The following is a 27,997-nucleotide window of genomic DNA, read 5'->3' as shown; positions in this document are numbered from 1 at the left end:
GGCGGGGCGCGGGCCCGTTTCCGGCCCGCCGCGGGTGCGGGTTGGGCCGGCGGCGGGCGGGCGGCAGCGAGCGGCGGCCATGGACCTGTTCGGGGACCTGCCCGAGCCCGGGGCCGCCGCGGGTGAGGCCGCGACCCGCTCGGGCCCGCGCGGTCCGTCGGGCCTGCCCGGCCGCGGCCCGTGGGCTCGCCTGAGGGGCCGCGGGCCTGCTGCAGCTCGGCCGTGGGCAGCGTGGCTCCGCGCGCTGCCAGGCCGCCGCCACGGGGAGCTTGAGGGGCGAGGGGGAGCGTGAGGGGACGGGTTAAAAATCGCTGGAGAAAATGCCGGGTTTGGTGGGTTTTGTGGTTTTGTTTTCCCTGGGACTCGCCCCGCTGCAGTTTATACCGTGTTTTTGCATGTTCTGTATGAACTGCAGCTCCCCGCGGTTTAGACCATGTTGGAGCCTTGCCTCTCACTGTGCTGCTGTGCTTAGGGGATTGCTAGCAAAAAACAAACCCCAAAAACCTGTTCTCAAGACAAAAGTTCACCTCAGCCCCAGGCAGGTGGTTATTTTGCTTGTGTAGCAGCTGCTAAAATTACAGATGGAAATAAGGCTCTCCTGGTTTACCACACGTGTGCTGGCCTGGGGACAGTCCTTTCAGAGCAGCTCCCCCAGCAGTGCCTGCACTGGTTCCTTACTCTGCCCTGGTGCCTTGCAGGGAAAGATGCCCAAAAAGGGCCTCTGCTGTTTGATGATCTCCCACCATCCAGCAGTGCTGACTCAGGTATGGGTGTTCTGTTCCTACCATTAGTTTGGTTTTCCGTGTTTCCTGCATCAGCATCTCTTTCAGATGAAATGTGTGTGAATCCTGTTCTTTGTTAGGCAGAATAAAGACAGTAGAGTTATCAGTGCTGGCATGCAGACCAGCTGCATCCTGTTTGGTTTTTTTGTAACCAGGGTGTTATAGATGTTCCACATATATTCTATGAAACATTCCTTAAAAAATGTTCCCTGGAGCAAATGCAAAGTCTGGATTTACCCAACTCATAATGGAAGTAGAAATTTGGCTCTCTTTGGTAAACTGACATAATTTCTTCACCTCAGGAGAGACATAGGCAAAGCATTATTCCATGAAAGGAACAAAGGTATTTAATTGTTTTTGTCTTCTTCTTGTGCTCCAGGAAAAGAAGGCTCTTTGCTCTTCGATGGTCTCCCACCAGCCAGCAGTGGTGACCCAGGTAAGGAGCTGTGTCCCTCATCAGCCTCTCTGGGAAAAGCCCAGAGTGCAGCCTGGTGTGTTGGACACATAGCAAGTTACCCTGGTGCTTATTTCTCCAGTCCAGTTGGCAATTTGTGGCCCAATTGTTTAAATCAGGATTCTGAATCTTAAAAATAGGCCTGTTCCCAGAAGTACGTTCCTGTCTTTTGGGAACCATGGTTGTCTGTCTGAAAGCTCCCTGCTTTGGGGGGGAAGTGCCCTGGTGCAGCCACTGCCCTGGCTGCTGCTCTGGAAGGCTTTGTGCATGCAGCCATGTGCTTGCTGTCACCTGGGAGGAGCTGAGATAATTCACTATGCCCATAGGAGCCTCAATCTCCAGAAGGACAAAGCCACAGTTCTGACATCAGGTTTTTGCTTGCTAGCTTTAATTTGTAGCCTTCTTCTGAACCTTCTAAAAAATATGCATGTTCAGAGTAATAAAATAAGTTCCTCTGCATTGTTGTGGGCAGAGATCAGAGAGGAAAATAATAATAATAAAGAAATGTTCCAGCCTGTAGCATTAACTTCCTGAGCAATTAACTGCAAAAAGAAAGAAAAAAAACAAACCTGGTAGCTAAGGAATAAAACCTGTGTGTTGTTCATAGTAACTGTGGTCACTTAATACTGTGTGTGTGAGCCTGCACTCCTGAGTGTGCTTTGGTATAAAAGGACTTGCTGCTGAATTTGTGCAAGTAAAACAGTCCTGGAACACTTGAGCCACCTGCATTTTTGCTTTCTTTCAGCCTCCAGTGCTACTAAGCAAGTCTCATCAGCAGAGAGCCAAGAGAAAGGACAGAAGAGAAAGTCCTTGGAGGAGGAGGAAGAGAAGAATGGCAGGGAAGAACTTGTGGAAAAGAAAGTTTGTAAAGGTTTTCAGACAGTTTGAAAACAAATGTACTCAATTTGTACTTTTGGCGTTGGGCTGAGTAAGTCCAGAACAAAGCTAAGCTTTGGTTCTTCAGTCTGCTTGCCTTTTCAGTCTCTTGTAGGAAACAAACTGCTGCAGGGGTCTGTGGCAGCTCCTTGAGCTTCCTGGCTTTGTCTGTCTCCTTCACCTGGGCCTTGTTTCTGTCCCTGCTGGGGAGCAGGCCCTCAGCAAGATGAGTGCCTGTGCTGCCAAGAGGGAGATTGGTGTGGAACCTCTGTAACGCTGGATCCACACCATTTTCTTTTGCCACATCCCCAAATCTCTGCTGGCTGCTAAGGATGCCAGAGAGGGAGACAGACAGGCTTGTTACAGACAGGGCCTTTGGCTCCAGTGCCTGTGTGTGCTGTGTTGCAGCTTTGGGAGTAAGATGTGTTCAGGGCTACAAAGGAAAGGACGTGTCCTGGGAGCATCAGACCTGGATTTCCTGTCCTTAGTGCACTCTCTAAAGCTGGGCTTTATTAAGCTGCAGGTTCAGCCCCGTGCTTCCCCTGCCCACCCTGTCCCCTGCTCCTGTTTTAGACTCCTGTCCAATGCCCAGCAGTCCTGCTTGGCTACAGCTGCCTGCCAAAATGAGGGCAGGCTGCTTTTAGAGCTGCTGACCTTGGGGGCACATAAAAGCCCATGTTACAAAGGGAGCATGGCCTGCTCAGCAGCAGAGGTTTTGTTGCAGGATGAGGGCTGCATCTGCACTGCCCTTTGTGGTTTTTAGCCTGAGCTGAGGAGACAGAGGAGTTTGATTTGCATGTGTGTGTCTGCTTTGTTCCCCTTTAGGATCAGTGGGCATTCTTGGCCTGAAGGGTTATGTGGCAGAGAGAAAAGGTGAGAGGGAAGACATGCAGGACGCACACGTCATCTTAAACGACATCACCGAGGAGTGCCGGCCTCTGCCCTCCCAAATGTGAGTGGGCCCAGCTGCCAGAACAGCCATCCTGGGGCTGAGGGAGCCCCAGCTTGCTTCAGCTAAGCCCAGGGGATGATCCTTTTTGTTTTCAACAGCTGATGCTCTTGTCTGCCTCTCTTGTGGTGCATGGTTTGGGCTTGTTATGGGAGACCTGGGGTGTTCCCAGGCAGTTCACAGGGCTGCTGTGTACAAACACCTTCCTTTGAGGGGTGCTTAGTGGATTCAGTCATTGACTTTATGAGCACCATGAGGGCCTGATAACTCTGGATGTTTATCCTCTATTACCCAAATGTAGGTGGGTATGTAAAATGAGGTGGGTATGTAAAATGAAAAGAATGTTCTTGAACATCACCTTGATACTGGATTTAGCTTCTGAACTAGTACTGTCCCAAGAGGATTGTGTTTTGAGAGATCCAAGTTTTTTGTCTGTAGCATAGTTGGAACAAGCTTAGGCATGGAAGGTGCTGTAGGATTGGCTAAACTGATGTCTGTAATGCTGGAGAGCTGCAATGTCCTTGAGGTAAAATGTTTATTTGCTTTTATGCCAAGTTGAGGTCTGTAAACCCTTTAGCCCTTCATTTTCTTGAGAAGTGGAAAATTACAAGAAAGTTCTCAGCTCAGTGCTAGAACACATAAACCATGTAAATGCTGAATATACGAGCTCAGAGACCTGCTGCCTTTTGTGCCTTGGAGCGCAGGATTTCTTCAGTGGCTAACACAGGGCAGGGTGGTTTGGAGAGGGATGTTCTTGTTGCCATTGCCTGGCTTGTGGCCTTTCTCAGCCTCCTCCTGCTGCCTTTTGTTCCCCCACAGCACACGTGTCTCGTACTTCGCTGTTTTTGATGGCCATGGTGGAGTGCGAGCCTCCAAATTTGCAGCACAGAATCTGCACCAAAACCTGATAAAGAAATTTCCTAAAGGTGAGAGGAGTGGAATAATGGCTGTATGACAACCATCACCTTTTCTGTCTTGGCAGTGGGTAGGGAAGCTGATCTGTTTGGGTGTAGTCCTACAGTACCCATCCCTTATTACCAGAGGGATGCAAGACTGCTGTGTCTGCTGGGGAAGAGGGCTGGAAGCCTTTTTGGCACAAGGGTGCAGGTAGCCAGCTGTGACTCACTAAACAAGTGTGGAATGTGCTGTTGCCAGTTTTGGCGGTGCCACATCAAGTATGAAAATCCTCCTGTGGTGGAGAGATTTATGTCATAAACTCCACATACCCTACTGCATGGATTTCTGGTAGGGTAAGCCCAGGATGTGGCCCAGCTGCTCTGCAGAGTCCAAGAGATGCACTGCCTGACTGAATGTTGGGTGAGCAAAGGGACAGACTAGGATAGATCAGATATGTTTTACTTGGAGCTTAGATGCTGTTTTGTCTGACAGGTGAGGTAGCCAGCGTGGAAAAAACTGTGAAGAGATGCCTTTTGGACACCTTCAAACACACAGATGAGGAGTTTCTAAAGCAGGCATCCAGCCAGTAAGTGCAAATGCTTTCTGCTAATTGTATTTCTTAGTGTGCATCTCTGAGGTCTGAGCTGTGAGCAGGGCAGAGGAAACCTTCCTTGTGTCATTCCTGTGCTTTGGCAAAACTCCACACAGCTCCACTGTGCCAGGCTGTGCCTCTGCCAGCTGAGTGCTGGCTTGAACTAGATCATGGCATGTTCCACTCTTACTCTATGGTCAGTGGTCTATAGGATCCCTTAGAATAAAATGTTTCTGCAAAGGAAGGAAGCAAAACAGGTCCAAGGACCACCTCTGTCCTTAACAGGGACAATCCTTATCAGGATTGCTTGGTTTCTTTTTAAAGACTTGCCATGTTGCTGAAGGGATTTGTCCTGTGCTGCCTGAGTGGGGTCTCTCTGTTGATGGCATCAGTGTGTGGCAGGAGGGGCTCTGTAGAGGCCACTCAGCTTTCTTTAGAGCTCTGCTTGTCAGGCTGGAAACATCCCTGAGGTAGCTTTTCATGCCCTGTGTTGAAAGACCTACATCTCTCAATGTAAATTTAAATCTTGCTTTCTTCTTTAGAAAACAGAGATGTTATGAAGAATGTCCCTGTGTGGGGTAAATGCCAGCCTGCCTTGCAGCTGGGTGTGGAGTGCCAAGCACCCTTCTCTCAGTCTCTGCTGAACTGACACACCGAATGTGTGTCCCTAGTGTGGACTAGGGAAGATACAAATTGCATTTCAAACACAGTGACTTTGTTACCAGTCCTTCACAAACATTTGGTTTGGGATTTTTATTGTTACTATTTCACAATGACCACTCTCTCACAGTTGGAGACACTGTTGATGCATTTGATTTACCTGAAAACTTCCAATTTCAAGTAAATTGCAAATTGGCTCAGTCTCTTAAGCTGAATCAAAACAACAGGTTTGACCAGGCAAAAGGAGGATGCTTTCTTGAGTCTGTCAAGAACTATCAGTAGTGTCCTTCTCAAACCAACCCCTGGTCAGAAGCATGACTTATGACTAAGGATTGCTAGCAATAGCTGTATTGGTGGTGAAATGAATCATGTTCATGCAGCCACACCTTCAAAGTAAGGAAAACTGCGTGAAATATGTCTACAAATTAGTCTCTCAGTGAAGAATGGCATCATAGCCAAGCTTTTTTGTGGACAGGACTAGTATGGCAGCTGTAATCTAAGAAATGCTTCTCATTTTACCTCGAGCTCTAGAGATAAAGCTTAACTACAGGAAGTGAAACAGGAGGAGAGCAACTGAAGGAGTGGTGGTGCTGCTGCTGAGGTGGGGTGGTGAGGGCTGAGTTGGAGCAGGGATACTGTGAGAAAAGGAGGAGAATGTAAGCAAAAAAGAAGGAATTTCTGCTTCAGAGTTTTGGTGCAAAGAAGCTTCCCAAGGAGGAGCATGGGGGTTTTGTTTGCTTGTGATGCTGTAGCTTTTGGGCAGCCATCAGGGCTGAGCCTGCTCTGCTCACACATGAGGTTTCCTGGGAGCTGAGTGTGAGGAAGAGTTGTTATGGGAGCTGTGGTTGGCAGTATTTGCACCAGCTGGGCATGGGCTGTGCATTCAGAAATCTGCAGTCTGTGTAGTTCCTCTGTCCCTGTCCCTGATGTTTGTCACCATCCTGAGCTGCTGGCAGGCAGCTGCTGTGGGCTTGTGTCACCTGATTGCTGTGTTGGCACAGGACACTGCTTTGAGTCCCCAGGAACACTCTGTAACTTCTTAAGTGTTGTTTTTCCCCTTTAGTAATCCCATTTTTGTTCCCTTCAGGAAGCCAGCGTGGAAGGATGGCTCCACAGCTACTTGTGTCCTAGCTGTTGACAATATTCTCTACATAGCCAACCTCGGGGACAGCCGGGTAAGCAGAATGGAGACCACTGGTGGCATCTTTATTCTGCCCAGAGCTTGTGGGTTTTTTGTTAGTTTGTTTGGGATGTCTGAGTTGTCATGAGCTACTCAACTGTTCCTACAAAGCATCTTGCTTTGGGTGGGTACAGAGTACTTCTGTGTTGTCTCCCATAGTGTAATGCAGTGATGTGTGAAGGTTCTCTCTTGGTGGTGCTAAATATCTCACAGTATCAAGAAGAGAATCTTTGAATATTTCAGTTGGAAGGGCCCTATGACAACCATCTGGTCCAACTGCTTCACCAGTTCAGGGCTGCCCTAAAGTTACACCACTGCTCAAATGCCTCTTGAGCACAGACAGTCTGGGGCATCAACCATCTCTCCAGGTAGCCTGGTGCAGTGTTTGATTATCTGCTCTATAGAGAAACACTTCCTAATGTCCAGCCTGAACCTCCCTGGCCCTGCTTTGAGAGCAGCATTCCCATGAGATCAGCCCTTCCCTCTCCGTGCCCCCTCCTCAGGAAGCTGCAGAGGGGATGGGGCTGTGCCTCAGCCTCCTTCTGTCCAAAGCAGACAAAGCCAGAGCCCTCAGCCTCCTCCCAGGTCACACCTCCCAGCCCCAGCCTGGTTCTCCTCTTCTGGGCACACTCGAGCCCCTTCCCCCATTCCTGACCCTGGAGCTCTCTGGGTGAGGCTGCCCAGAGCTGAGCACAGCCAGGCCATGCCCTCTCCTGTGTCAGTGTCCCCAGGATGCCACCTGCCCTCCTGGCCATGGCTCCTGCTGAGCTGCTGCCCCAGCACCCCCAGACCCTTCCAGGGGCTGCTCCCCAGCCTCTCCCCTCCCAGCTCAGCCTCGTGCCCAGCCTTGCTCCCCCTGAGTGCAGAGCCCAGCACTTGGACTCAGCAGTTCTGTGCCACTGGCATTGCCCCGTGGTGCATCTGTGCAGAGCCCTCTGCAAGGCCTCTCCTCCCTCCAGAGAGCCCACAGCACTCCCAGTGTGGTATCACCAGCAAACTTGGTAATGCTGCATTCAACATTTGCATCCAGATCACTGATAAAAGCACAGAGCAGCACCTCCTGCCTAGGAATGAGCCCTGAGAATCACCCCTGGCCACCAGTCCCTGGCCTGGTGTGGCACCATTCAGTGCAGTTTGGGGCTGTCTCCAGAAGCTGTGCTGCAGCTGGGCTGTTGTTTGATGGTGTTTTTTTGTCAGCACAGGCGATTCTGTGTCGCTACAATGAGGAGAGCCAGAAGCACACAGCCCTGAGCCTCAGCAAGGAGCACAACCCCACCCAGTACGAGGAGAGGATGCGAATACAGAAAGCTGGGGGAAATGTCAGGTGAGTGCCTGAGGTGTGAGTGAGCTGATCCAAACCCCAGCCTGATTTGAGGCCTGAGCACTGAGGTTTTGAAGCTTCCTGAGCCCAGTATGCAGGATGAGAGAATGTGTTGCTGCTTGAGGCCTGTAAGGATTCAGTTACTGGGGCTGGTTGGTGGTTCCCAGAGCCTTAGGATGGCCAGGGCAGGTCCCATGTGAGGGCCTGGCAGTGGGATACCAGCATAGGCAGGCTTAAGCTTGACCTACAGGTTTGGGCCTACAGAGCTGGATTGGATTGTTGAGGAAGTGCTTTCTGCACTCTGTGGTGCTGAACAGAATTAATTTCCTTGCAGCGTGACTCCTCTGTCCTTGTCCTGTGATAGGGGGCATGGTTTGAGAGAGCACAAAAAGCCCTCAATGTCCATTGGTGTTACTCCCCTGGGGTTACTGTATGCACTGAGGCTCTGTGCATTAGGAGGGAGTTTTCTGGAGCCAAAATGTGATTATCTTAATGTTCCTGTGCAAAAAGGAGTTCATGGCTGTTTGGGGAGCGGGTGCCAAACACAGCAGCTGAGCCTTATTTCCGTAGCTAGGTTCTCTCTCTTCTTTGAGGGCTGTTTCTTGATTTAGTGGCATCTTCACAAAGAAAGGATTCAGTGGAGGTGAAGTATCTTCATGCCTGTGGAAGCAAAATGCACCCAGGCTGGAGAGGGGTGGGCTCAGTTCTGTTGTGCTGCCGTGTCTGGAGCGCTTTGTTCCCCTTATCTCTGGGGGAGCACATGCTGCCACTTACACTCAGCACTGATCTCTCTTTGCACATGGCAAAGAGATGGCCCAGTGTCTGTTAGCTCCTTTCAGAACTGATCCCTGACTGCCTGGGAGCCTCTCCCACTGCTTGCACTTCAGTATTTTGGGCCCAGGAGATAAGCCACAAAGTGTGTGAGTGTCAGATCTCTTCTCTGTGACATGCCTTGCTTCTTGCTTTTATCTCAAGCGGGGCTGCTTGGACTATGAGATGAATGAGCTTTGTGTATTCTCAGAGGGCACAGAAGAGCCTTTTTGGGGAGAGGATGCTTTATGGTTAGAAAGGTGAAGTGTGGGAAGCTGTTTCCTAGGGAGCTTTGTTAGTTAGAAGAGCTTGAGGTGTTTCCTGAGGGGTGTTGTAATGTGGGTTTCACAGAAACTGCTGGCTGCAATCAGTGGTTACTAAAGGCCAAGTGATCAGGAGCATGTTGTGTTTCTCACTCCTGGGAACTGCCTGCAGCTGGGCCAGTCTGTAGGGGTTGGTGTCCTCAGACAGGACACAGGAGGGGCTGCTGACTCAGACCTCTTGTCTCTGCCACTCTGCTTCTAGTGAAGAGCAGTTTGCTGGATATCTTGCCAAAAAATAATCTCTATTCAAACTATGTCACTGGGAGTTCAGCTCACATATAATTTTACTGCCCCAGTTTGCTAGGCTAAGCAGGATTTGAGTTAGGGCAGGGTGACAGAAAACAGCCTTGAAGTCTCCTGACTTCATTTCCTCCTCACTTGTTTCCCAGAGCTTCACACAAACATACAGAAAGGGAAGGGGACTTTAAAGGGAAGATTTGAGCTTGCTGGGGAAGTGGGTCATTATCTGTACAAGCAGATGGGTGCTCGATGTGCCCAGCAGGCAGTGCGGTGAAATGCACACGTGGGGAGGCTCTGAGTGCTTTCTTTCCTCGTGCAGGGACGGGAGAGTGCTGGGAGTGCTGGAGGTGTCCCGCTCCATTGGGGATGGCCAGTACAAGCGCTGTGGTGTCATCTCTGTGCCAGACATCAAACGCTGCCAGCTCACACACAATGACAGGTAACGTGTGCCCTTGCACAGGGGGAGTCTGTCCCAGCCCTGTTTGCTCTGCTGTGAGAGCCAAGGCACTTCAGACTGATCCCCCCAGAATTAGAGGATGCTCTTACTGCTGCTGTCTCTCTGCTTCTGTTCCTTATTACAACAGTGGGATAATCTGCTGCTCTGCCAAGATGCTGGGCAGGCTCCTCTTGGAGGAACCAGCCTCACAGCAATAGCATACACAGGCCTTAGATGTCCTCTGTGCTCTGATTAAGTTCACAAATCAGTGTTCAAGCAGGTAGTTGAGGCTCGAGTTCTGGGGTCTCCATTCTGTCCAGGAGTTGTTTTTAGCAGCTGTGGTGCCAATAAAGACTTTTGCATTCAGCTGTGATATTTGAAGATTTGAGATACTTTTCCATGATATGATTGGCAACAACAAATTGCAGTGAGCTTTTGTGTCAGTATGGCCCTGCAGACTCTCAGAGGTGAGTGTAACCCAGTACTGCTGCTTTTTCTGGGATTAGAGTTCCATATCAAGTGATCCACTAAAATATTTCTAAAGATACTCTTGAGTATCATGCACTGAAATGATGTCTTCAGAGGCATGTGCAGACTGACCACTTCTGTGGGTTTGTTGTAGTTTTCCTTGTCCTGGGGACTCTGGTTAGGGCTCCTGGTTAATACAATTCCCTGTGCAGGCAGGGAGTGCACAGCAAGCTGCCTCCCCATCCTAAGGGGGGTGCTGCCCTTGCCTTGGGCTTTGTATCTCCTCAACCTTCTGCAGCCTGTGGCAGTATTTTGTGTCAGAGTTTTCTGATCACAGTTGTGTCATGTGCTTTTCTTTTGAATTTTCATATTTAAATTACCACATACCTCAGGAGTGTGGAAATGTAAAGTGATGTACATGAGGGATTCAGCTTTTTCTCTATTTCCTTGCATTAGCTGCTTCACAGGGAAAATACATGAATGAAAAGGACTCAAAGGAAAGAAGCAGTTCTTAGAGAAACAATGGAGCATTTGACCAGGATCATACATGATCTTGCCAGTGTTATAGCACAGCCAGGATGTCCTGATCAAGGTCTTACATTAGTTGCCTGGCTCTTTGCCCTGTATTTTGAATTGCCATGAATAGTAGATCCCAAGGGATTTTCAGATGAGCTTTTACAGCATCTTCCCTTTGGATCCAAGCGTGGATGTTCATAAAATAGATTGGAGTGATTTTGTTGTGGTTGAGAAGCCAAAAATTCAGCCTTGGAATCTGTCTCCACTTGATTTCCAGGTTCATTCTGATAGCGTGTGATGGCCTCTTTAAAGTCTTTACACCAGAAGAAGCTGTGAACTTCATTGTGTCCTGCCTGGAGGTGAGGAGAAGTGGCATGGGGGTGCTGGGTTTGTCACTGCAGAGGGCACAAAATGGGCTTCTGCCAGAATGTCCTCTAGGTATCCCCTAGGCTGTCTGCATTTGTTTTGCTTCCCAATGTTTGGAAAACACAACCCCACTGTCGCAGGTGGCAGCAGGGGCAGAACCATTATAACAGGGGGGAAACTGGGATAAACCAAAGTACAACTTAATGCAATTAAAACATATAAGAACACAATACAACACCCCACCTTTGCTGGGAGCAGTGAGATTGCTCTGTCCCAACAGGATAAGAATATCCAGATGAGAGAAGGGAGGCTGGAGGCCGACGCTCGCTACGAGGCCGCGTGTAACAGGCTGGCCAGCAAGGCCGTGCAGCGCGGCTCGGCCGACAACGTCACCGTCATGCTGGTGCGCATCGAGCACTGAGGCACCTGCTCAGCCAGGGGAGAGCTCTGTGGGCATGCATGTGTGCCTGCAGGAGCCTGGCTCCTGCTGGGTGCTCTCCAGTGTAAATAAAGATGGGGTTTTTTCTAATAGCTTGGTTGTGACGGTGTTCGCAGGGGTCTTAGATCCTCGTCTCTTTCCTTATCCTGACCCCATGTTTCAGAAGGCTTGATTTATTATTTTATGATATATTAAAACTATACTAAAAGAATAGAAGAAAAGGTTCTCCTCAGAAGGCTGGCTAAGCTAAGAATAGAAAGGGCAGAATGAAAACAAAGGCAGCTGTCCCAGACTCTCTGTCCAAGCCAGCTGACTGTGATTGGCCATTAATTACAAACATCCCCATGAGCCCAATCCCAGATGCACCTGTTGCATTCCACAGCAGCAGATAACCATTGGTTACATTTTGTTCCTGAGGCCTCTCAGCTTCTCAGGAGAAAAAATCCTAAGGAAAGGATTTTTCAGAAAATGTGTCTGACAGCTGCTGTCACTCTAGAGCACAGCACAAAGCACCAAGGCTCCATCAGAAGGGTGTGCAAGAGAGATTTATTAGAGCAACATGTTGCTTTTATAGTTTTTCAAAGATATTCACATTTCACTTAACAGGCACATTCACTGCCCATTGGTCATAAGAAAGAAACAAAGTTCTCAGAAGCTGAACAAGGAGCCACATCATTCTGTGAGCTAGCTAGAGTCTGTATCTTTTGACTTTCTCTCCTCCATCACATTGCCTTGGTGTCTTCCTTGAGAGAGATATGGGGCTTTCCTTATCTTTAGGAAGCCTTTGCTTGCTCACAAGAACAGCACAAAATGCCTTTCCTACAGGTTTAGCTCACTTAGTGCTAGGGTTGAATGTCTCTGCAAACACAGTGAAGTCACTTGGCAGGGGTCCTACCAGGAGGCATCTGGGGGCATCAGCCGTGCCAGCTTTTAATGGGACAGTTCTGCTGTCCACATCCTTGAGCTTTGTGCAAGACCCTGGGAGAGTCAGGAGTTCCAGGACTCAGACAGGCTGTACCATACAGAGTGTGAGATCCTCCAGGCCACCGGTTTGGGATCTGGTATGAGCTGTCCTTCACACTGTGTAGGAAATCTGGCTCTGAAGCTGGGCTGCGAGGTTGCCTGCAGCTGAGGGACACAAACACCCCTTGCAGAGCAGCAGCATACCTGCCCTGTGCTTGCAGAACACGTTGGAGTTTTACCACAAAGTTTGTATAGAAAAAATGGCTGGAGTTTGCTCCTGATGTTTTTTGGGAAAAAAATTTTCACCAAATGGACTTGGTGAAAAGGCAGCTGAGCTGCAGGCAGACTCTGTGTCTGTCTGTGCTATCTGAGGAGAAGGCATCTCAGGTTTTAGGTACTAATTAGTGTCTGGTGTCTCAGCCTGTCTCAGTGCCTCTGCCAGCTGTTGCTGCAGTCAGTGTGCTGTTTTCCAGAGAAAATTTGGCCTAAGACCAAATGAGAGAATGAAAGCTAAATGGATTGGGCTACCTAAGCCCTGAAGTTTCCAATTTCCCACCGTGTGTGTGAGGGGGCTCCCAGGGAGGGAGGTGGGCTGAGGGATGTGCATTGTGGTTGCCTCCTTGCTCTGATGAGGCACAGCTGTAGTCCCAGGGGATGGGGGCAAGGGCAGGGTGGTGCCTGCTTTTTGTGCAGGGCTGTGAGGCTTCCCTGGCTCCTTTCTGTTTTCTGTATCCCTGGAACTCTGGGATTTGGTCCCAGCTCCTGGGCTGTTTGCTGGAGCACACGATGGCTGTCCTGTTTGGGACAGGTGGCTTGACCATCTTAATTCTATTTCTGCTCCAGCAGTAGTGAGTTACACTTCATGGGCTTAGTCTGAGGGTGCACACTGACTTTCTGCATCTCCTGCAGAGCACTGAGGAAGGAAGTGGCCCTCTGGCACAGATTTTGGGTAGTGCTTGTCCTCTGCCAGCTTGTTATGCTCCCAGCCATTCCTGTGTGTTTTGGTGTAAGGTTGCAGTGCAGGATGAGCTGGGAGGGAATGCCTTTGTTAGCAGCACACTCTCCTGTTTCTACTCTTGAAAGGCAAATTTGGAGAGCCCAGAGCAGCATGGAGTTGCTTCTGTTTGTGGCAAAATAAACCCTGATGGCAAATTTCAGAAAGGCAACTTGCTTTCCCTTCTCAGCTCCCCCTTTTTCCAGACCCAAACACCCCTACCCATGAACTGCTGCATTAACAGCTCCTTCACCAGGCTCCTCAAGGAGATGCAGCCCGTGGAGAAGGGCAGGGACATCCCTGGGAGAAGGTGGGGCTGTTAGCTCAGGCTATCTTGCAGTGCTGCTGGCACCACTTGCCCAGCTCTGAGTGCTACTGGGAAATCAAACGCTCACCCTGCCTGGTGCAGCCCTGGCTGTGTCACGTAGCCTGTGCCCTGCTGAGCCCAGGGGCAGCTATCACTGCCAGAGCAAAGAGCTGGGCTCTATCTGGGCTGTCACAGCCAGGCCCTGTGCCACAGGCAGGGAGTGCCTGCTCTGCAAAGCCACGGGGCAGGAATTTGCTTTAATCCAACATGCAGCATTGTTGGGACTTTGCTTTGGTGATTGGTGTGAAGGATGTTGGCTCCTGCCAGAAGCCCCTGCTCACACACTGCAGGGAGCTAAAGCAATGCAGAATCTGGCTGCTGAGACTAAGTCTGGGCAGGGAAGGGAAGTCCACCAAGGGCAAAAATGGACCTGTGGGGCTTTGTACCAGGCACGGTGGGAGCTGAGCCCCAGGCAGCCATCTGCTGCCACTGTCAGCAGTGTTTTCCAAGATAAACTTCTAGGCCTAGCCTTCAGATAAAAGTGAATGCCTTTAGGTCCTGCTCAGGCTGCTTTATTACTATCATCATCATCATCATCATCATCTTCTTCTTCTTCATGATCTTTTGTCCATCTTCAGCTGGTTCTGCAGCACGAGCAGTATCAGACCAGACTGCAGCTCCCTGCATGAGCAAATGGTCTTCCTTAGGCTGGGTGCTGAGCAGGGGAGACAATGGTGGCTGGCAGAGGGGAGGGTCTGGCTGCTCCTGGCACAGGTTCAGCACAGTTCAGCCTCTTCACACTCCCAGCAGCACAGCACTGAAATCGGAGCCACTTTGAATGGTGAGGGGAGAGCCTGCAGTGTTGTCCACAAAAACAGAGGCATACTGGCCAGCCTGGGGGGAGAGAGGGGTTAGCAGGGCAGGACACCTCCCCTGGGCACCAGGCATGGCCTGGCAGGGCCAAGGAGAGAGCTCTGCCTGCACACAGCAACCAAGAGCTGGAGGAGCTGTCCCTACCCTTCCTTCTGGAAAAAGAGCAGCACAAGACCTTTAGGGCAGCCCAGCCACAGGCTGTGCCCTAGCAGAGCTCTGACCTGACTGTCTCTGGGACCTGATGCCCAGCCCTGGCCTGGGGCCATGGAAGGCACCTTCCTGCCCAGCACTGTCCCAGGGGAACTGGCCCCACTCACCTGCAGGTAAAGGGTGCCCGTGACAGAGATGGTGAAAAGGTCCCCGCTGCTCTCCAGCTGGGACACACTCTCCAGATGGCTGCAGAAGAGCAAGGGCAGTGGTGGGGGGAGCAGCCCCTCCTTTCCCAGCGATGCTGGGCTCCTTCCCCCCTCCCTGGCCCTGGCCCTGGCCCGTACCTGTTGTGCTGGCAGCAGGACTGCACACAGATCAGCACCCGCAGGCGGCTCCCTCGGCATCCCTGCCTCTTCCTCCGCGGCTCCCTGCGCGCTGGGACAGAGCGGGGGGTGAGGCCATCCCAGCCTGCCCCGGCAGCGCCGCGGGGCTGTCGGAGGCCTCACCGATGTGCAGCGTGCTGCTGAAGGTGTAGAATCCTGCAAGCGGGGCTGTGTACTGCCCGCTGGTCAGGTTCAGCCCCGGGCCACGGTGGAACATCTCCTCCCTCTCAGGCTGGCATAGGGAATGGCTCGAGTTAGAGGAGGAGTCCCTGTGCCGGGACAGGTGCCCCTGCAGACAGGGAAAAGGGGCAGGCTGGGCACTCACAATGTAGAACAGTCCCAGCTCCTGCCACGCCTTCTGCTCCACAGCGATGTCTGCACGCGTTTGGCAATGGAAAGCTGCTTCCACACGACGCTGGGCCCCGGCCTGGCCGCTGCCTTTGCTGCTTTGCTCCTCCTTAGACCCTTCCCCAGCTGTCCTGCACATCTTTGCCGTGCCTGACCCCGAACCCCACCGAGTCTGACGTTAGGAAGGGAACCTTCACTTTTCCTGGCTCTGCTGCCCAGCCCTGCTTCGCCTTGTCCCGCTGTCCCCACAGCTCCCACCCTGTGTCCCCAGCCCGGTACCTCTGAGCAGGAGCTGCAGCTCCCTCAGCAGCTCCTCGGGCACGGCGGGGGCGGCCGGGCCGGCCCCGGGTCCCGCGGTTGTTTTTCCCGGGGAGCCGGGGCCCGCTGCTGCCGTGAGAGCCCCGGAGCCGCCGCGGCCCCGCTCGCCGCTGCCCCTCCCGGGGCTCCCGGCCAGCAGCATCCACGCCTGCCGGGGATCCACGCGGGGCTCCCCGCCTCCCGGGGCCAGCGGCCGCTCCCGGGCTGCCCGCGGCGCTTCGGTGCCGCTGCCGGCGGCGTAGAGGAGCGCCAGGCACAGCTCCGGCAGCCGCATCCCGCCGCCGCTACCGGAGGGCGGCCCGGCCCCGCCTCGGGCCCGCCTCGCCACCGGGCTCTGCCCTCGGGGCCGCCCCGCCGGGAAAAGCTCCCGCGGGCCCAGCGGGGCAGCGCCGGGAGAAGGACGTGCCAGCCCCGGCCCGGGGCTCCTCAGCGCCCCGTGCTTGTAACGCCTCGAAAGCACCGAACAAGCGGAGCGGGAACAGCTGAGCCGTCCTGCGGGGCTGGCTGTGGGCCCAGCCGGCGGGGAAGCCTCAACTTGTGCTCGCCCATCCCTCTGCCACCGGCTGGGGCAGGAGCCACCGCACCAGCGGGGCTCACCCAGGTGCCAGCTGCTTCACCATGGCCATGGATCACTTCCCTGGGGTGCGTGCTGTGTATCCCAGCAGAGAAACCAGGATTATGCACAAGCAGCAATGTCAGGTTTTGATGCGATGAACCACACTTAAAATACCCTAAAATCTTTAGGGTTTGGGGGGGGGCGGGAAATGCAATTCTAAAAAAAAAACACAAACCCACAAATGAAAAGAAGAGAGCATTAACCAAAGCGTGTTTATAAGGAAAAGCCTTTTCCCTGCAGTGGTGGGGGAGAACATGCTCCTGGTGCCCCAGCCAGCCTGGCACAGGGCTTTCCACCTCCCACTCACCAGTCTGAACAGGCAGCAGAGAAAAGGGGAGCATGGCTGCATAGGGTGACAAGCATTACTGAGGCTCTCCTACCACCCATGGTCACCCTGGAAAGGTTCTGTCCATTTGGAGGTGTCCATGAAAATGGAGGAGGAGCTGTGGAAGAGCCAGAGGCAGGGCAGGGAGCCCTCGCGTGTCCAGAGGTCCTTGGAGCAGTCGTATACCTCCATTTCTACCCGGTAGTCCCCGTCCATGCCCTTCCAGTGGCCACCGGTGACAAAGAGCCGGTCACCCAGTGCCACCATCCCACCGTTCTCATGCAGGGTGTGTAGGAGCTGCACCTGTGTGAGGGACAGGGTGAGACGTGCAAGGACTCCTTGGTGACCTCCTACTCCCACCACAGAGGACAGTGACCCCCCCCAGATGTGTCTCCCTACCCCATCTTTTCTTTCTGTGGGGTTTGGGGGCCTCTGGTGCCTCATGCCTGTGTGATGGGGAGCAGGGGAGGAAGGAATGGGGCACCCTCAGCTCTGCAGGTGTTAATAGAACCAAGGGATGAGTGGGTAGGAGGGAGAGGGGGTGCTGGCACTGAGGGGAGGCAGCTGGGAACACCATCCCCATATCCCTGGGAGGCTGATCGTGCCTGATCCCACATCCCACCTTCTGCCAGATGTTGGCCTCTGGGTTGTACACATGGACCTTCTTGGTGTTATCCCCGATGAGGTAGATGAGCCCACGCAGAGTGGCACAGCGTGGGGCTGAGAGGTACTTGGGGATGAAGGGAGATGTGATCACACTCCACAGATCTGCAAGGAGCAGTCATTAGCAGCGCACCCCACCCTTGGCTCTCCATGCAGCTGCCATTGCTGAAAAAAGCATTGCTATTTCAGGGGGAATTTGAAAGGGAGGGGGCAGACCAGCCAGGCAGACAGGCACCACAGTCCCCATCCCAGTCGAGGGTCTTGCACAGGGGGGTAGGGATGTGGCTTGTACTGGTGCTGTGGGATGGGAAGGAGTCCACTTGAGGAGGTGGCATAGTCACAGGGTGTTAGTTTCTCCCTAAGGCAGGCAGCCTGCCCCATCCCAATGCCCCAGAGATTGCACTCCACTGAAGCTCAGCTCTGGGGTGTGTCAGACACCCGTGACTCAGGTTTGTGCTGCTAACAGCCCCACCACAGCCACCACCACAGCCTGTCAGCACCTGCTCACATCCCACAGGACCGTGCCTGGCAGTCCAGGGCTGTCACCTGCCTGGGGGTCCCCCTCAGTCCCTGTCCCACTGGCGGGGGTGGCAGCAGGGCCAGCTCTCACCTTGAACGGGGTTGTAGCACTGCAGAGTGAGCGCGTTGTACTTGACGGCGCAGGAGCCCACCAGGTAGAGCTTGCCCAAGCAGCTGGCAGCTGCAAAATTGCTCACGTACTTGAGGGCTGGGCTGATGGCACACCAGCTCTTGTTGTATGGGTCGTAGCGCTCCACCTCCACCACATCCACCGTTGTCCCTGCAGGGTGACAGGACACTGCAGCCACCCTGGGGCACCCGTGGAGCCCCACCCCAGCAGCACCCCCAGGGTCTTTGCAGCCTCACCCCCGATCACGTAGATCTCGCCGTTGAGGACGGCGCTGGTGTGGTTTGTCCGGGCTCTCAGCATGGATGCGATGGGCTGCCAGACCCCATCCCTGAGGCAGAAACACCAGGCCTGTGTTGTTGACCATGTGTCATTCTGGGAGCCCCGGGAGCCACCTAGAGAGAGACAGGTCAGGTGGGCCACCCTCTCCAAGTGCAGCTGTCCCTGGGTATTCCTTGCCCGTGGCCAGATTTGCCCAAGCAGAGAGTAAGGAGAGGATTTTGCTCAGAGAGGAGCCTCTGAGCTCATATCACTGTTCCCTGTCCCCCATCCCTGCTCCTTGAAGCCCCCACCCTGCACCAGCAGCTCTGGCACTGACCTGTGACATACACATCATTGTTCAGAGCCACCAGGGAAAAGCCCCACTTGTTGTAATCAGGGAAGTCGGGCAGAGCCATCCATCGCCCTGAAACACAGCAGAGCCAAGCAATCACCCCACAGCCAGTGATGGCACTGTGTAAGCCACCCCTGTGTTTCAAGCCCATCCCAACGCAACCAGTGTCTCTCTAAACTGACACTAGTTTGGCAAGAGGTGGCCTTGGGGTAGGCAGATGGTTAATTAACATGGAGGGAGCTGGAGGAAGTGGGGGGCACTTACTGCTCTTGGGGTTGTAGAAGGCAAAGTTCCTGGTGGCAGCCGGCATTTCCAGCCCCCTCTCCTCATCCTCACCATCCTCCAGCACACGGCCACCAACCACCACCAGCACCTCCTCCAGCTTCTGTGGTGGGGTTGGGGGGTTCTTCAGGGCACCGGTGCCGCTCTGTCCCTGATGAAGAGGCCAGGACAGGACCATGAGGCTCCTCCTTCCCAGCTCAGGGAGTGGCATTGAGGGAAGGGGGTACCCACCATGGTGCGGGAGCGGGCGACGAGGGCCTTGCTGGCATCTGAGTCACGAACAAGAGGCTCAGTGGCGAGGAGGTTCTGCAGGTACTGGTCAGGCAGCGAGACAAGGTGGGTCAGCTCCAGCAGCTCCGGCAGGAACTGGGCTCGGGATCCTGGGTCGTGGCGCACCCAGCGCAGCACAGCCTCAACCAGGCTCCGCTCCTCCTGCACCTGCAGCTGGTCATTGGAGAGGTAGACAGCCAGCCTCTCCTTGGAGAGCTGGAGGAACTCCTCCTGAAGAGAGACGGCTTCAAAGTTCTCCTGCAAGAAAGACCAGGCCTTGGAGGAGACCTCAGGGCAGCCGTGGCTCTCACCAAACTCACAGATACCTAGGCAGTTGGTGGCATCCATCTGCTGCCGGAGGTAGCGGCTGCAGACCTTCTGGATGGCAGGGAAGTGGAGCTGGCTGGAGGTCCTCATCAGCCCCTCCACGTTGCCCTGGTTGATGGTGACCTTTCCCGTGTAGGCAAAATCAAGCAGCATCTCCAGCGCACTGGGGTCTACTTCCTTGAGCTCCACCCGTGCTGCGATGCTCTCAGCAAAGTCACCGGAGAACATGGCATAGAAGTAGTGGCTGCAGAGGGCCAGGATGCCTCGGTGGCAGGGAAACTCCCGCCCGCCCGCCACCAGCGTCACGTCGGCCAGTTTGGGGTTGGTGCGGAACTGCTGCAGCCCCTCCAGCACGCCCTGGGCGTGCGAAGGCAGGCAGAAATCAAAGTCGTCCATGTTCCTCACCATGGTGCCGGGGACGGCCGCGGGGGCTGGCAGGCGGGCGGTGCCCGAGCAGCGGGAGGCGAGGGGGTCCCTGCTAGGAAAAGGCGACGGCGTCTCCCTCTCGCCCTGCCGCGACATCCTCCCGCCTTCCCAGCGCCCGAGTCGGGGACAGCAGCGGCTGCACAAGCGCCTCCCGCACCCCCCTCCCACGGGGGCCGCGTTTTCTCCTCACCACGCCGCAGCTGCCCCGCCGGGCCCCGGCCTTTTGGGGATGATTCTCGGGGTGATTTGAGCCCTCTCGGCGCGGTCGCTCCCGCTCTCAGCAGCGCTCCCCAGCCCGGCCGACCCGCGGGAGGGAAGGGACCGCGGTCCCGGCGCTGGGCAGGGACACGCCGCATGACACGGGATCAGCCGGGACGGGGGGCACTCGCTATTTTTAGGCGGCACCTGGACACTGCTCCCTGCTCTTAAAGGCACCGCACGGGCAGAGCTCTCGCCGCCGCTCATCCTCGGTCGCTGCCTTTAGGAACGCCTCCCCCTCGCGAAGGGGTCGGCTGGGCACCGAGCCTGGAGGGGCAAGCTCCCACAGCACCCTCCCTGCACCCCATCGGCAGCAGGGGTCCCCGCGATGCCCCTCCTCGCTCCTCGGGCTCGCACTGCCGGGGCCGCTATAAATATAGGTCTTTATCTCACCCCGCGGCAGCCGTAAACACGCGGCGGCAGCCGAGGCCTGAAACACCCGCCCGGGGAGAGGGGGAGCTGGGCTGCTGCAGCGGCCCGCCCAGCTTAGCAGCTTTCTTCACCGCCCCGGAAAGCCTCGCTCAGCTGGGACAGAACCGAGAAGGTTTTTATTGCAGCCCGCGGCCTCCGGAGCCCCTCGGCATCACTCCTCCAGGCTGAAGATCTCGGCCTCCTTCTCCTTCCAAAAGGCGAAGCTGCGATCGATGTAGCGACAAATCTCGTCCCCCTCCTCGCCGAGCTGCCCGGGCCGCTGGGCCGGGCTGTGCGAAGTCCCGAAGTACCGAGCCTTGATGTCGTCGAAGCCGTCGCGCCAGCCGCGCCGCCCGGCCGCGATCTCGTCGATGACGGCGCGGTGGAAGGCCCGCACCGCCCGCCAGCCGTGCCGGCCCAGCTGCTCAAACACCTCGAAACAGAGCAGGTGGCGGCCTCGGCGCTCCTCGGGGGACAGGTCCTGCTCCAAGATGCGGAAATAGCCCAGCATGAACAGCTCCAGAGACAGGCTCTCGTACTCGGCCGGGCCGCCCCCCGCCGCCGACACGAACTGCTCCGGGGAGAGCAGGGTGCGGGCGGGGGGCGGCGGCGGGGGGCGGCGGGAGGCGGCGTCCCGCCAGCCGCTCAGCAGCTTCTGGATGGCCGCTCTCTGCCGGGCCAGGCGCGCCGCAGCCCGGGCCCCGCTCCCCGCTGTCTCCCGAGGGTCCCCGGCCCCGGTGGGTCGTAAGGGCGCGTACGCGGAGCGTCTCCAGTGGCTCAGGAAGAGCATCACGATCCGTTCCTTCCTCAAGCTGCCCCACTCCGGCCCCGGCCGCTTCCCCTGCCGCGGGGAGCCGCCGTCGGAAAACGCCTCCTCGCAGCTGATGCCCGAGTCGCTGGCGGCCTCCGCCTCGCCGCCCCCGGCGGGAGCGCTCCCCGCGGCCCCCCAGGCGGGCTCGAAGGCGCCGCGCAGGCTGCGGACACAAACTCCGCACTGCCGGATCTCCCGCTGTGCCAGGCTGCCCCCTGGCTCCCGGGGCTGCCCGCCGGCCGCGGGGAGAGCGGAGGGTGCGGCGGGCGCGGCGACGGCAGCGCGGGGAGCCGGCAGCCCCTCCATGTTGCCCAGCAGCGCGGCCAGGCTGTTGACGGCGCCGGCCAGGCGGCCGCACCAGAGGGGCAGGGGCTGCCCCGGAGCAGGCGGGGGGCTGCGGACGGAGATGCTGAGCAGCGGCGCGGGCAAGAGGGCGCGTAGCTCCCGCACCAGGCGCCGCAGCTCGCTCTGGTACACCTCGCCACGCCGCCGCAGCCGCAGGCTCTCCACTGCCCTCTCCAACTGATGCAGGTCTGCCTCGGTCAGCAGCTCCCCGAACGGGCCCAGCACGGCTTGGTGGGCGGGCGAGAAGCTCCAGGAGCCTGCATCCTGCGGAGAGAGGCGGTCAGCACTTCCGACAGCCCGCGCCCCCTCTGCTCCCCGTGCCCCTCGTACCTGACCTCCCGCCGGGTCCTCGTCCGCCAGTCGGGCCCGCAGCCGCCGCACCATCACCTGCCGCTTCCACTCGGGGATGAGCCGGCCCCGCTCATCGTGCGTGGGCACCAGGGATTCCGCGTCTACCTCCGCGGGGTCCGGCCTGGGGGGCCCCGCCGGCCCAGGCGCCCCGTCCTGTGCGGACAGAGTCATGGGGGGCTCGAAGGGGCACGGCCGCCGAGGGGACGAGCCGGGGGCCGCGGGCCGAGCCAGCGACCTACCGAGTGCGCGAGGAAGGGCGCCGGGATCCTGGCCCGCTGCGAGGGCTTGCGGAGCTTCAGCTCCGCCGGCACCGACCTGCCGGGCTCCATCCCCTGCCGGGCCGGCGGCTGCTGGGGGCAGAGGCGCGGACCTCCTCCTGAGGGGAGGGCAGCAACGGGAGGTGGGCCCCGACACCTCCAGGGCCCCCCCAGCTGACGGGTGACCCGACACATCACCCCGGACCTTAGGGAGAACCCTCCTCGGGGGACAGCCACGGGTGGATCTGATTCCTTCAGAGGACAGGACGGAGCTGGGGAATCCCTGCTGCCCGCTATCCCCCTGCAGCCAAGGACCGAGCCCGGGGCCGCCTCATGGCTGCCATCCCTTCTCCGGGCATCTCGTGCCCCCAGCCCGTCCTCCCGCTCCCTGGGGTGACAGGCTGGCACTCCTCGGGGATGGGGGTGCCCATTCCCCCAGCCCCAGTGGGGTCTTACCTCCTGCGGAGGGCTGAGCTGGCTGCTGAAGGGGGTCGGGTCCTGTCGTGCCCTGCTCAGGGAACACCCAGAGGTGGTGTGGCTGCACCCCCAACGTCCCTGTGTGGGGAGCAATGAGCAATATAGGGCAGGAGGGGAGGTCGGAGTGCTCGGGCAGCCCTGCAGTGCTGGGGCGGGGCACAGAGGCATTGAGCATTGTATTAATATTTGATGGGGCATCGAGTGGCAGCACCAGGGCTCAGTGGGTGGAACTGGCGCCGTTCCTGGAGATAGTGGCTTGATGACTTGGCTCCAAGCCTTGTCCTCCTCTTGGGGCCGATGGAGAATGGCCGAGGCTGGTCATGGCCCCAGGCCAGGTCCTGGGGACAAAGGAAACATCTTGCCCAGGGGCACTGAGGGCTGGCTCTGGCAGTGGGGGATGCTCAGCAGAGGGTTCTGCTGCACTGCTGCCTGGGCATCGGTTACTGGCATTCAGCCACATTTGTGTTCTTTCCCTCCACCACCATCCATTATATATGGCTAGGATGGACTCGTGGGGCTCACTTACATGTGAGAAATTCAATCGAGGGGCTGGAATAAAATTAAGAAGCAGCAGATCTAAGCCTATAAACACCGATTAGCTGGCGAGGATCCATTACAGAGTCAGCCTCCCAAGCTTCCCTGGCTCCAGTGCAGGCTGACACCCAGCTCTCACAGGGAGGATAAGCTTATGCTGCCCAGCAGTAGAGCCACAGCATGAGCAGGTTATGCTTTGCTGTAGGAGGGGGGAATTTGCTGAAAGCCCTTTGGCAGAAGATTGTGCCAGGGCTGTCTCCCCCAGCCTGGAGAGCACCTCCCGGGATTTCAGCTTTCCACAGTGCAAGGGTGTGCAGGAGCATGAGAGGGGAGAGGAGGTTCTACCCTAAACCTCCATCTCTGCTTCTTTTCTCACCCTGTTTCTCAGGAAAGCAGGCACTGGCCCCTTTGGGATCTGCTCAGAGAGTCTTGGGGGACTCCCCTTTCCCTTCTTTCCCTTTCCCTTTCCCTTTCCCTTTCCCTTTCCCTTTCCCTTCTCCATTTCCTGGCTGCATACCCAGAAGGATGAGCAAAGCAGCACAGAAACAACCAATCACGGACAGCCTCTCTCCAGTTGCAACATCCACATTATTCCCTCTCCACTAGTTCTTCAGCCTTATCCCACCCTCTGTCCAAGTTCCCACAGCCATATCCTTCCCTCTCCCACAGCTCCCACTCCCCCAGTCCTGCACTAATGAGAAAGGAACAGAAGAAACCAGGCGAGGCCCTTCTCAGCATCCTGGTTTTCATTTCAGAGGGGCCATGGAGGATCCACATCAAATGGGATCAAGGGGAGGAAGGTGCACGTGGTCCCGAGGCCAGGCCTGCCCTGGCCCGTTTCTGCCCAGCTCCCCTGACACTCTCTGGGAATGCTGCTGGGGCCAGGGGGGCTCGGCACCCTGTCCCCATCGGAGAATGTCCAGGGCTGGCCACCTCCAGGAGCTGCCTACTCCTGCTGCCGCCGCTGCCGCCGCTGCCGCCGCCGCCGCCGCCGCCGCCGCCGCTGCCGCCGCCGCCGCCGCCGCCGCCGCCGCTGCCGCCGCTGCTGCCGCTGGCGCCAGCGCACCACGAAGGGATGGAGGCGGCGGCGGGGGCGGCGCGGGACCGGCCCGGGGCGGCTCTCCTGATCCTGCAGGACGCGGATGCTCCCGATGGGCCCTTGGCAGGTCGGGCAGGTGGCGGCGGCATCAGGGGCAGCCTGGGGCTGGATGCAGGCGTGGCAGAACACGTGTCCGCAGGGCTCCACGGCAGCAGCGGGGCTGTGCAGGAAATCCACGCAGATGCGGCACACCCGGACGGCTCGGGGCGCCGCTGGCTCCTCCCTGGCCTCCGACATTGCTGCTCCCGGAATTGACTGCTCCCAGCCGCGGGCAGGACTCGAAGGCTTGGCTTCCACTTGGGGCACTCGGAGGTTCCTCAGCCTCTCGTGGGACTCAGAGGTTCCTCAGTCTCTGGCAGGACTCAGAGGTTCCTCAGTCACTGCTGTCACTCAGAGGTTCCTCAGTCACTGCTGTCATTCAGAGGTTCCTCAGTCACTGCTGTCACTCAGAGGTTCCTCAGTCACTGGGAGCACTCAGAGGTTCCTCAGTCACTGCTGTCACTCAGAGGTTCCTCAGTCACTGCTGTCACTCTGAAGCTCCTCGGCTGCCGTGGGTCACAGCCTGGGTGCTCTGGCACTGCCCAGCGCTGCTGGTCACAGTTTGTTTATGGTTACCCACTGCAGGTGAGTGATCCTGGCTCTGGTGGCATCACGGGGTTCTGAGGGGCACAGCCAGGAGCTCCCCCATCCACAGGCAGATCCTGTGGCACAAAGCCCACCTGGCAGTGGGCTGCACACCTCAGTGTTTGCCCAGATCCCTTCCAGGCAGTCCCTGCTGTGCCAGTCACACCCACCAGGACCTGCAGAGGACCTGCTCTGCAGAGCTGCTCTCCATGCCGTGTGCTGGGGCTGCACCTCCCCGGGGGGGGGGACTCTGCTCAGCCCTTGGTTGAACTTCAGGATGTTCCTATCAGCCCATTTCTCCAGCCTGTTGAGGTCCCTGAGGCTGCAGCATCATCTTCTGGTGTCTCAGCCATTCTATAGAGAACTAGGACTAATTTTCTTGGTTTGGTTTCTAAACTTTATATGTCATATCTTTGATATCTCAAAAGCAGTGGAAATCAAGGGAATGAGGGATTGAGGACCTCCTGTTTCTATACTTTGCAAAACTTAGTGCTTCATGTCTAACTGATCCTGTGAGGCAGCCAGTGGGAGACTGATGAAATCTGGGAGTCTCCCCAAGGACTGTGTCCTTGCAGAACTGCTGCTGAGAGAATGAAGTAAGAGGGACTGGGAAAAGCTTTCTGTTTTGTTACTAAGGGTGCTCAGGGAGCAGATTTCTCTCACAGCTGGAGAGCCCACGGAGCAGTAAAAGAGGCCAGGAGGAATCAGTCAGTGAACATCCCAGGAAGAGAAGGCATGACCCCACACACTGGGGCAGGGCACTGGCTGCAGACCCAGCCCTGCTGGGTGGGCCCCATTCTTTGCCAAAGGCTGTATGTGAAGCAGGAGCTCAAAAGTCCCATGAAGATCAGGGAGCAGAAGGGCGTTGCTGCTACATTTCTGCTGCAGTGCCCAGCAAAAAGCTGCAGAAATGGGGCTGTTGAGTGTTTAATGCTGCCACCTCCCTGCTTCTCCCTGGAGAACAAAACACAACAATCATTCTGCTATTGAAAATGTGAGTATAAAACATTCGAAGGGTAGAAAATCTGGCAGAGCTGTAAATCCTGTAAATCCTGATCCTGAGTTCTAAGGAAATATACACTATATAACTATTAGTGTATATATAACTAGTTATACAGACTATATAACTTAGACCAAAGTTACAAAATTCTTATATAACTTAAGTTATAAGATATCAATATAACCTGATATAGCTATATAACCTGGTATCAATCTAGCCTAAATAATAACTTTTTATATATCTAAATAACCTCATATCTACATAACCTGAATCATAGCTTTTTATACCTATATAACCTGAATCATAACTTTTTTACCTAATAACCTGACATAAATAACTTTTTATACAATGTAATGGCTGGTATATGGTTAACTAGTAGCTTAATGCTGAATAGAAAAAAAAAAGAAAAAACCCTCGACAGGTGGATAGCTTTAGAAATAAATAAGTAATAAGTATAGTCTAATGAAAAATAGTAATAATATATATAATAATAATGAAAAATAGTACTATTACTGAAAATAAATAAACAAGCACCTGCTTTATAGACATCAGTCTGTATTTATTATAGACATCAGTCTGGGATTTATTTCCAGCCTATCTTTTGGGCATCATATGCTGCCAGTCTTCGAAGAACCTTAAAGCTTGTTTTGGTAATCTATTTTTCTTTTGAAGGATTCAGTAAAAATCACTTATGTCAATAAATCTGTTAAAACAGAGAGTGAAAATTGGTGCCAAGCTTTAGAGAAAGAATGGAGAAAAGAACAGCCCATGGTAAGCACCAGTCCATGTAATTAGTACTGGAGACTGTTGAGGCCATAGATACACAAGAACATGTCACGACACTCTCTATGCTTGCCTTAAATCTGGAAAAGAATAAAAAAATTTGTGATTTTTTCCCTGCTGCCCAGCCCTGCTGTTTTCTGCTGCTGCTTTGGGTTTTTCACTACACTTCAACCCCACACCTCATGTCTGCCCAGACCCCCGAGGCTCCTGCCAGTAGTTTTTGCTACACTTTGTTTGCCCCCTGGTTGTGCCCGCCTCTGCCTCTTGGGACTTTAGCTGGTCAGAGTGACCCCAAGATGCGTTAGAAGGTCTCTTTCTCTAGCCTGGCAGTTGAAGAAGGAGTCAGAACTCTTCTGTTCTCGGTCTCAAGGTTGTTTATTGTTTCTATAAAATTCTTTCTCTGACCCGCCAAGGTCTGTCTAGCAGGTCAGGCTGAAGCACACTGCCCGCCTCAGAGGCAGTGTTATCTTTTTATACTAAAATCTACGTGTACAGTATTTACAATTACTTCCCAATACCTATCACCTATGTTAGACAATGAGCTTCTACTCTAAACCAATCTAAAAGTGCAAACATCACAGCAGAAGATGGAGGCCAAGAAGGAGAAAGGCTGGACACACCCAGATCCCTCCATCTTGCCCCCTGAACCCCCATTCTAAAAACCCCAAAAAATCTATTTTTTCACCCTGTGATAAATTCAGTATCATTCTACTGAAACTTTCGTGGCTTGTAATTCTTCATATAAGGTTGGTAATTGTTTTTTCCAAGGGATAAATCAAAGGCACAGGGGTCTTGGGCTCTCTGCCAAGGCCTCTGAGCCCCCTGGGCAGGGGCTCGAAGCCTCCAGGGCAGCCAGAGGAATTTCCTGGGTTCTGAAATCTGCCGTTTCAGGCTTCACTGCGGGGTTGCTGCTACATCCTGTTTTGCCATCCGGAGGGCACCGGGACCGGCTGTGCTCCGTGGTTTTGCCAAGCAAAGCCGCTGTTCTCTCTCTGCGCCCTCAGCGGAGCCGCCGTCACCGTGTGAGGGAGGCGGCCGGGCCGCGGCACAGCGCCCCCTGCAGGCGCGGGGGAACCGCCGCGTCCCTGCCCGGCCGGCAGCGCCCCTGGCGGCCGTGACCGGAACTGCCCGGCACTACAGCGAGGGGAAAGCGCCCGCAGCCGGGAGCGGCCCGGGGTTTGTGCTCGGTTTGCTGGTGCTGCCTTTGGTGTTGGTTTGCCTTGTTTTATATATA

The 27,997-nt window shown here is 55.3% G+C and overlaps 4 protein-coding genes across 5 annotated transcripts; 1 reads left to right on the top strand and 3 right to left on the bottom strand.

Annotated features, from left to right (window-relative positions):
* Nucleotides 1-12: 12 nt before the first annotated feature.
* Nucleotides 13-11,401, top strand: ILKAP (ILK associated serine/threonine phosphatase). Its single transcript, XM_066556806.1, has 12 exons — nt 13-122; nt 699-764; nt 1,162-1,218; nt 1,982-2,107; nt 2,938-3,064; nt 3,881-3,987; nt 4,451-4,544; nt 6,298-6,385; nt 7,593-7,714; nt 9,404-9,523; nt 10,782-10,863; nt 11,151-11,401. The coding sequence occupies exons 1-12, from the start codon at nt 80-82 to the stop codon at nt 11,289-11,291; spliced, it is 1,173 nt and encodes a 390-aa protein (XP_066412903.1). The 5' UTR covers nt 13-79; the 3' UTR covers nt 11,292-11,401.
* A 2,728-nt stretch (nt 11,402-14,129) lies between these two features.
* Nucleotides 14,130-15,934, bottom strand: LOC136560778 (erythroferrone-like). Of its 2 annotated transcripts, none has more exons than XM_066556824.1 (6): nt 15,607-15,934; nt 15,305-15,477; nt 15,103-15,211; nt 14,941-15,031; nt 14,764-14,842; nt 14,130-14,390 (listed from the first exon to the last, which is right to left on the bottom strand). In XM_066556824.1, exons 1-6 carry the CDS (start codon nt 15,917-15,919, stop codon nt 14,277-14,279), a joined length of 879 nt encoding a protein of 292 aa, XP_066412921.1. In that variant the 5' UTR covers nt 15,920-15,934; the 3' UTR covers nt 14,130-14,276. The 2 variants fall into 2 exon arrangements, with proteins under 2 accessions (XP_066412921.1, XP_066412920.1); XM_066556823.1 differs by having other exon boundaries at nt 14,244-14,427; nt 15,607-15,919.
* Nucleotides 15,935-16,445: 511 nt separating this feature from the next.
* On the bottom strand, nt 16,446-19,795 carry KLHL30 (kelch like family member 30). Its single transcript, XM_066556861.1, has 7 exons — nt 19,022-19,795; nt 18,773-18,914; nt 18,494-18,580; nt 18,135-18,290; nt 17,860-18,048; nt 17,209-17,354; nt 16,446-16,889 (listed from the first exon to the last, which is right to left on the bottom strand). Exons 1-7 carry the CDS (start codon nt 19,793-19,795, stop codon nt 16,638-16,640), a joined length of 1,746 nt encoding a protein of 581 aa, XP_066412958.1. The 3' UTR covers nt 16,446-16,637.
* An 859-nt stretch (nt 19,796-20,654) lies between these two features.
* Nucleotides 20,655-24,593, bottom strand: ESPNL (espin like). The gene is made up of 4 exons (XM_066556891.1): nt 24,208-24,593; nt 22,703-22,754; nt 22,229-22,339; nt 20,655-22,142 (listed from the first exon to the last, which is right to left on the bottom strand). Exons 1-4 carry the CDS (start codon nt 24,591-24,593, stop codon nt 20,655-20,657), a joined length of 2,037 nt encoding a protein of 678 aa, XP_066412988.1.
* Nucleotides 24,594-27,997: the final 3,404 nt, after the last annotated feature.

The sequence above is a fragment of the Molothrus aeneus genome, chromosome 10 (genome assembly GCF_037042795.1).
Source record: "Molothrus aeneus isolate 106 chromosome 10, BPBGC_Maene_1.0, whole genome shotgun sequence".
In the NCBI taxonomy this organism is placed as follows: domain Eukaryota; kingdom Metazoa; phylum Chordata; class Aves; order Passeriformes; family Icteridae; genus Molothrus; species Molothrus aeneus.
This window is presented reverse-complemented; position numbering and strand designations above follow the sequence as displayed.

Bases quoted from the DNA above. Each gene is read 5' to 3' on its own strand.
- ILKAP (XM_066556806.1), top strand. From the start codon at position 80: ATGGACCTGTTCGGGGACCTGCCCGAGCCCGGGGCCGCCGCGG. The intron at 3,988-4,450 runs GTGAGAGGAGTG...TTTGTCTGACAG, and splicing joins GATAAAGAAATTTCCTAAAG to GTGAGGTAGCCAGCGTGGAA. The intron at 6,386-7,592 runs GTAAGCAGAATG...TTGTCAGCACAG, and splicing joins CCAACCTCGGGGACAGCCGG to GCGATTCTGTGTCGCTACAA.
- LOC136560778 (XM_066556824.1), bottom strand. From the start codon at position 15,919: ATGCGGCTGCCGGAGCTGTGCCTGGCGCTCCTCTACGCCGCCGGCAGC. The intron at 15,212-15,304 runs GTGAGTGCCCAG...TCCCTATGCCAG, and splicing joins AGCTGGGACTGTTCTACATT to CCTGAGAGGGAGGAGATGTT. The intron at 15,032-15,102 runs GTGAGGCCTCCG...GCTCTGTCCCAG, and splicing joins CAGCAGCACGCTGCACATCG to CGCGCAGGGAGCCGCGGAGG.
- KLHL30 (XM_066556861.1), bottom strand. From the start codon at position 19,795: ATGGTGAGGAACATGGACGACTTTGATTTCTGCCTGCCTTCGCACGCC. The intron at 18,581-18,772 runs GTAAGTGCCCCC...GCTGTGTTTCAG, and splicing joins CTTCTACAACCCCAAGAGCA to GGCGATGGATGGCTCTGCCC. The intron at 16,890-17,208 runs GTGGGATGTGGG...TCCCTCACACAG, and splicing joins AGGCCAACATCTGGCAGAAG to GTGCAGCTCCTACACACCCT.
- ESPNL (XM_066556891.1), bottom strand. From the start codon at position 24,593: ATGTCGGAGGCCAGGGAGGAGCCAGCGGCGCCCCGAGCCGTCCGGGTG. The intron at 22,340-22,702 runs GTAAGACCCCAC...CTCTGCCCCCAG, and splicing joins AGCTCAGCCCTCCGCAGGAG to CAGCCGCCGGCCCGGCAGGG. The intron at 22,143-22,228 runs GTAGGTCGCTGG...CTGTCCGCACAG, and splicing joins CGCCCTTCCTCGCGCACTCG to GACGGGGCGCCTGGGCCGGC.